This window comes from Tamandua tetradactyla, chromosome 2 (assembly GCF_023851605.1).
Source record: "Tamandua tetradactyla isolate mTamTet1 chromosome 2, mTamTet1.pri, whole genome shotgun sequence".
NCBI classification, from domain to species: domain Eukaryota; kingdom Metazoa; phylum Chordata; class Mammalia; order Pilosa; family Myrmecophagidae; genus Tamandua; species Tamandua tetradactyla.
In genome coordinates this window covers 181186499-181194276 of record NC_135328.1, presented here as the reverse complement: position 1 = coordinate 181194276, position 7778 = coordinate 181186499, and the positions used below count along the sequence as shown (strand labels likewise).

Below are 7778 nucleotides of genomic sequence, written 5' to 3'. Positions count from 1 at the left end.
AATGGATAAATGTTCTTATTTCTCCACATCCTCTCCAACATCTGTGTAATTTTCTGTTTTTATTAATAGTAACCATTCTAGTGGTTGTGAAATGATATCCTATTGTGGTTTTTATTTGCATTTCCCTAATAGTGAGTGAGGTTGAGCATATTTCCATTTGCTTTTTACCCATTTGTACATCCTTTTTGGAGAAATATCTATTCAAGTCTTTCGCCCATTTAAAAAATTGGGTTGTTTTGTCTTTTATTGTTACGTTGTTGGATGTCTTTCTATATTCTGGAAGTTAAACTTCTATGGAATACGTGGTTTCCAAGTATTTTCTCCCATTGAGTAGGTTGCCTTTTGTGGAGAATTTTTGCATCTATATTCATAAAAAATATTGGTCTGTAGTTTTCTTCTTATGTTATCTTTATCTGGCTTTGGTATGAGGGTGATGGTGTCCTCATAGAATGAGTTCATGAGTATTTCCACTTCTTCAATTTTTGGGAAGAGTTTGAGCAGACTTGGAGTTAAATCTTGGAATGTTTGTTAGAATTCCCCCATGAAGTCATCTGATCCTTGGCTTTTCTTTGTTAGGAGATTTTTATTACTGATTCGATCTCTTTACTAGTAATTTGTTTGTTGAGATCTATTTCTTCTTGAGTCAATGTAGGTATTTTCTATGCTTCTAAGAATTTGCTCTTATTATCCAGGTTATCTAATCTATTGGCTTACAGTTGCTCATAGCATCCACTTATAGTCATTTTGATTTCAGCAGAGTTGGTAGTACTGTCCCCCTTTTCTTAATTGATTTTGTTGTTTCTTACCAACTGCTTGCTTTGGGCTTAGTTTGCTGTTCTTTTTCTAGCTCCTCCAGCTGTGCAGTTAGGTCTTTGATTTTACTCCTTCTTCATTATTAATGTACAAATTTAGGGCTATAAATTTCTCTCTCAGCATTGCATATACTGTATCTCATAAGTTTTGATATTTTTTTGTTCTCATTTCCATTTGTCTTAAGATATTTATTAATTTCCCCTTTAATTTCTTCTTTGATCCATTGACTAAGAGTGCATTCTTTAACTTTCTATATTTGTAGATTTTCAGTTCTCTGGTTAGACAAAATGCCTTGTATAATTCCACTCTTTTAAAATGTATTGAGTATTTTTCTGTGAACCAGCATATGGTCTATCCTGGAGAATGATCCATGTGCACTTGAGAAGAATGTGTGTTCTGTTTTCATTGGGTGCAATGTTCTGTATATATCTATTAGGTGTAGTTGGTTTTGTATCATTCAAGTTCTATATTTCCTTACTGATCTTATGACTAGATGTTATATCCATTATTTAGGGTGGTGTGTTAAAGTCTTCTGCTAATTATGTAGAACCATTAATTTCTCCCTTCAAATCTTTCTGTTTTTTGCTTCATATATTTTGGGGCTCTGCTGTTACGTGCGTATATACTTATAATTGTCACATCTTCTTGTTGACATGTCCCCTTTATTAGAATATAATGACCATATTTGTCTCTCATAACTGTTTTGGACTTAAAACATATTTTATATGATATTAGTCGAGCCACACTAGCTCTCTTTTGGTTACTACTTGCTTGGTATATTATTTTTTTGTCCTTTCATCCTCAACCTACTTATATCTTTGATGTTAAGGTGATTCTCTTGTAGACAGCAGAGAGTTGGGTCATGCTTTTTTATCCATTCTGCCACCCTCTGCCTTTTCACTGGAGCACTTAATCCATTTACATTTAAAGTCATTACTGATAATACAGGACTTTCTTTTCACATTTTGTTATTTAAACATTGTAAGTTTTATGCCTTTTTATTAGCCCCTATTTTTGTATTTATCTGCTTTCTTGTATTGTACCATGCTGAGTGCCTTCTCACATCTGGATATAATTATCATCTGTTTCCCTTGTGGTTACCATGGAGTTAAAATCTAACATCCTATATATATAACAATTATATTTGGTTTGATGCCAACTTAACGTCAAATAGCATACAAGTATACTTTTCCTAGTCTCCTCTTTCCCCGCACATTTTTTTTTTTACTTTGGTACCACTTATATCTTTGTACAGTGTATGCTCAAAAAACTGGATTTATCATTACTTTCATGCATTTGCATTTTAGCGCTTATGGGAAGTGGAGTTACAGCTAACTTTCCCCTGAAGCCCTGAGGAAGCTCTGCATCTTTAAATCTCCACTGCTTCTACCCAGATCCAGGGCTGTTTGAAATAGTAGCTGTCCTCAGAGCCAAGGCCCAGTGATCCAAATTCTCTAATCAAAAGCCATGATCAGTGGTTAGCCATGCACACCTCTGTTCTTGGAGAAGAAAATTTTTCTGTTCCCTTATATTAGCAATAACTAGCTAGGGGCGGGACTGACAGTGGCTTGCTGCAAGAATGGGGGATGGGCACCAGTAACTGCTTCCTGGAGAGAGTAACTTATAGTTCTTTACCATAATTTATCAGCCTCTTCCTCTGCTGTTCTCTCAATACTGTACAATGTTCTTCTGGCCTCTATTGCTTCAAAACAGTTTTTCAGATACTCCCTGCCTGTTTAATGGTTGTTTTGGTGTAGAGCTGAATCCTGTAGGTCCTTATTCTTCTGCCTTCTTCCCTGAAGGTTCAGCTGTCCCTCATTTGTGAAAGTTTTTCTGGGTAAAGAATTTTGGGCTGGCAGTTTTTTCTTTCAGTACCTTAAATATGTTATACCAGTGCCTTCCCCCTTCCATGGTATCTGATGAGGAATCAGCAGTTAGTGTTATTGAGGATCCTCCTATTTGAAGAATTGCTTTTCTTTTGCTGCATTGAGAATTCTCTCTTTATCTTTGTCATTTGACATTCTGGTTAGTATGTGTCTCAGGATAGGTTTATTAGGTATTCTGTTTGGAGAACATTGTGTATCTTGGATATATATATTTATATCTTTCGTAAGATTTTGGAGAATTTAGCCATTATTTCCTCAAATATTCTTTCTGCTCCTTTTCCCTTCTCTTATCTTTCTGGGATGCCCACCATGCATATGTTTATATGCTTCATGCTGTCACTCAAATCCCTGAGGTATTGCTCATTTTTTTCTATGATTTCTTTATCTTTTCTCCTTACAAAATAATTTTGATTTTTCTGTCTGCTAGTCATTGATTCTTTCTTCTGCTTGTTCAATTCTGTTGTTGTATGTCTTTAGTGTATTTTAATGGTTACTGCTGTGACTTTCATACTCATAATTTCTGATATGTTTCTTTTTAAACTTACAAATTCTTGTCTTACCCATTGTCTTCTTAATAGCCTTTATCTTTTCATGTATATTTTCCTTAATATCCTTGAATTGATTTAGGGGATTTGTTTGAACTTCTTTGATTAGTTCTTCCAAATTCTGTGACCCCTTTGAAGTTTTAATTTGTTCTCTTGACTGAGCCATATCTTCCTCCTTCTTAGTATAGCTTGTAATTTTTTTGCTGATGTAGAGACATCTGATTATTTTGATATTTTAATTCTAATGGTCAGTTTCTTCCTCTTCCTAGGGTTTTATTGTTGCTTGGCTTTCTGTTAATAACTCTTCTTTAACACTTCATCCAATTTATTCTAGATATTTAGAGTAGCACATATTTAACTGTTGAATTTTCTCAGCACTTCTTCACATGATTCTTGCCCTGGATATGTGGTACTGCTTTTAACATTGCACTTCTGTGCAGTTGTTACACATCCCAGAGAAAGCTTCCTTTCCTCTCTCTGTTCCTTCTCTAGGAATCTTTATCTGCTTGTTTCTGTACAGAAAGACCCTATGATATGTTTAAATTCTCTCCTTCACTCAGTGCCCCCTTTTCCTTGCAGTTTTCAGGTCTGGAACCCATCCTCCCTTACAGCAGTTTGATTTTCCGTGCTTTTTTTCCCCATGAGGTTTCTATGTCTCCAGTTTCTTCCCCACTAAGGTTTCCTGCCCTGAGGCCCTAGATTGTGTCAGTCCAGAAAGTTGGGTCAGTCCAGGAAGGTCCATTTTGCATTTAGGTGCTCCATCAAATAGAGTCTGGATTGAGTGTGTGCACCTCTTGCCAACAGTACTGCTGTGGTCTCTCTTCTTCTCCTTCACCCCTCTTAGGACACTTTTGCATGTAGCACTCCTCAGCCACTTGTGTTCTTCCCTGGGTCTCTGCAGACTTGAGTCCCTGTGCTTCTATGTGCAAGGTTCTAACTCATTATTGTGTGTGGCTCTATAGTCTGCATCTGTGGCAGGAGTGGTCTAGGCTATGCTTTCTATATGCAACTCTGAAAGGGATGGGTCTGGACTGGTGGATCCAAGTTGGAAATATCCTACCTTATTTGGTGATTATTTCTCTTTTGCATTGATTCAGCATTTGTGGATTCCTTCTCTATCATCCTCTAGAGATCCAAGCAAGTGGGATTTGTCTTTTTATTAGTTGACTGTGAGGGGACACTATTCCAGGGGATGCCTTATGTTGTCATGTTGATGATTTCACTCTGAGTTCTAAGTTCTCCAGGGGACATGATCTTTTAAGAATTGTGAGAAAAGAATTTCATTCTACCTTTCTACCTCAACCTGTCTTACATCCCAACACTCAGGAAATGTATCTTGGGGAAAACCCAGTATGAATTTGGGACTCTTTACATTTCCATCTCTCATATCAGCCTATGTAGCTGTCAAAAGTTATGCTGATTTCTCTTTCCCCTAATAAAGTCCCACTGCCTATGTCAAGCCTGGTCCATAGCCTGTAAGCCTCAGTAAATGTTTCAAAGGAATAAAATGGCCATTGACATTAGGTGTTTTATTTTGCTAAAGCGGCCAGAATGCAATATAACAGAAATGGACTGGCTTTTAAGTTACAACTTACAATTCTAAGGCTGTGAAAATGTCCAAATTAAGGCACCAACAAGAGAATACTTTCTCAGAAGAAAAGCAGCTGGCATCAAGTTCCTCTGTCATGTGAGAAGGCACATGACAATATCTGCTGTCCTTCTCTCCTTGCCTCTGGTTTCAGATGGCCCTCTAAGCTCCTTCCGGTGTCTCCTGGGGCATTTTCCTTCTGCATCTCCAAATGTCTGTGTTCTTTACAAAATGTCCCTCTCTTAAAGTACTTCAGTAAGTGGATTAAGAACCACTTTGAGTAGGCAGGGTCACATCTTCATCTAATCAAAAGATCTCACCCCTGGGTGGGTCACATCTCCATGAAAACAACTTAATCAGAAGGTTTCAGTCAACAATAGCTCTGCCCCCACAAGACTGGATTAAAGGAGCATGGTTTTCTGGGGGGTCCATAATAGTTTCAAACCACCACATCAGGTTATCATGGAAAAATTTTTCTCTCTTTGGAGTTTTAGTCCATTTACTCCTCTGTACTTTTATAGCTTTCCACTATTGTTAAAAGTATGATAAATGCATTTTTTCTTGTTGTTACAGAAACCCTGTCCAGTAGTGGAGATCTGTCGTCCTTGTTTTTTAAGACACTTCCATCTCTGGAGTTCTTTTACTTGCCATTGCCTTGATAAACAAGAATGCATCTTTTAAGAATCCCTCCTCATCCTCTAAGTATCTAAGGGTGCATCTCTCAGTTCCTTCTTCTTATGTCCCTGGAAAAGTTGCTAATAACAATAAGAATAGGAATAGGAACAGATAACACTTATTGAATGCTTCTATATGCCAGATCACTATTATTCCATATGATTTTCATGTATTGACTTATTTAATCCTCACAGCATCCTAGAGGTAGATTGCTACTATTTCCCCCATTTTACAGATGAGATACAGAGATTAAGCAATTTGCCCAAGGTCACACTGTTAATAAGTAGCACAATTGAGTATAAACTTAGGAAACCAAAATCTAGAACTCACCATGAAATCTAAGACAACCCGTTTCTAGTTCTCCCTCTCTCTCTCTCTCCCTCTCTCTCTGTTCCTTCCTCCCTCCCTCCTCTGACTCACAGAAATGCATTGTCTTGACTCTTGATTAAAAGTATAACTTATTTCCAAATGATAGTTGTTTTTTCTGCCTACTAAATTATTTAATCAGATACCAAATAACGATGCTCCTTAATTCCAGCATACCCATCAAGCTCTTCAAATGGTTCCACTGAACAACTTGGGGGAAGCTTCAAAGTAGGGGTGGAGATCCCTACTCCTCCCCAATGTGGTATGAAACTCACAGTAGATGCTATATTCTTAAATCTCCAATGTTCCCTTGACCTCTTTGAAGTCTTTTATAAGCTACATGAACTATGAAGGCAGGACACAGCTTTGTATCCTCATTTTGCAAGTCCTACATTTTAGAATGTGAAGTTTATTATTTGGAATCTCAGAATAAACAGATTAAAATAGTTTGATATTAATGCACTGTTTTATATCAGAAATTATTTTAAGTTATTTGGTTCCCAGGTTTGTTGGTATCCTAATATGTGCTTACGCTGCTACTGGTATTCGGCACTCCTAATATATGAACATTAGGAAGGTTACAATCTGGAGATTTCATCTTTAGGAATAACGGCTCTCATTTCTCTCCAATAGGAGAAGGATGCAGGACTTCTGGGGAAACCACAGCTCTATCACAGAGTTCATTCTTCTAGGATTCTCTAGTAACACAAAGATAAATGTTATTCTCTTCACTGTCTTCCTCTTCCTCTATTTCATCACCCTTTTAGGCAATGCACTTATCATCACTCTGATATGCATGGACCCACACCTTCACACACCAATGTACTTTTTCCTCAGTGTCCTCTCCATGCTGGACATGGGTTATGTCACCACCACAGTGCCCCAGATGCTGGTGCATTTGGTTTCTAAGAAAAAAACCATCTCCTACATTGGATGTGTGGCTCAGATGTACATCTTCCTAATGTTGGGAATAACTGAGTCTTGGCTTTTTGCAATCATGGCTTATGACAGGTATGTGGCCATATGCCATCCCCTCAGGTATAAGGTCATCATGAGTCCTTTGCTGTGTGGGTCAATGGTGGCTTTCTGTGGATTCTGGGGTATCAGCTGTGCCCTAATATACACTGTCTCTGCTATGATTCTTCCCTATTGTGGTCCCAATGAGATCAATCACTTCTTCTGTGAAGTACCTGCTGTCTTGAAGTTGTCCTGTGCAGATACATCCCTCAATGATCAACTGGACTTCGTCTTGGGTTTTATCTTGCTACTGATCCCACTCTCCCTCATCATCGTTGTCTACATCAACATTTTTGCAGCCATCTTGAGGATCCGCTCAGTACAGGGGAGGCTCAAAGCCTTCTCCACCTGTGCTTCCCACATAACTGTGGTCACTATGTTTTCTATCCCGTGTATGGTCATGTACATGAGGCCTGGCTCTGAGGCCTCCCCAGAAGAGGACAAGAAGCTGGCCCTATTCTACAATGTCTTCTCAGCCTTTCTCAACCCCATCATCTATAGCCTCAGGAATAAAGATGTGAAGAAAGCTTTCCTCAAAGTGCTGGGCTGGAGCAAAACACCTTCATGTCAATAAAGAGGAGTTCTATTTTAGGAAAGTGACATCTGGGGTGGAGGGAGTAGAGTCTCCCTGTACTTGTGGGACAATCTTTTCCTACCCACACATTTTTCAAAATGCGTTTCCACCTTTATTGATACTCAACATCCTGTGAACTGTAGACAAAGTATATAATTTAATGAATCCTACATATGTGCATATCACCACAATAATGTACATATCACCACAGTCAAGATCTCTGGACACAACATCCCCTCACATTTCCTTTTGTGACCTTTTGCAATTCTTCTGTATTAGTTATCCATTGTTGTGTAACAAATTACCCCCACAAT

The 7778-nt window shown here is 38.1% G+C and overlaps 1 protein-coding gene across 1 annotated transcript; it reads left to right on the top strand.

Moving 5' to 3' along the window:
- Window positions 1-6513: 6513 nt before the first annotated feature.
- On the top strand, window positions 6514-7464 carry LOC143658033 (olfactory receptor 2G3-like). Its single transcript, XM_077130408.1, has one exon. The coding sequence runs from the start codon at window positions 6514-6516 to the stop codon at window positions 7462-7464; it is 951 nt and encodes a 316-aa protein (XP_076986523.1).
- Window positions 7465-7778: the final 314 nt, after the last annotated feature.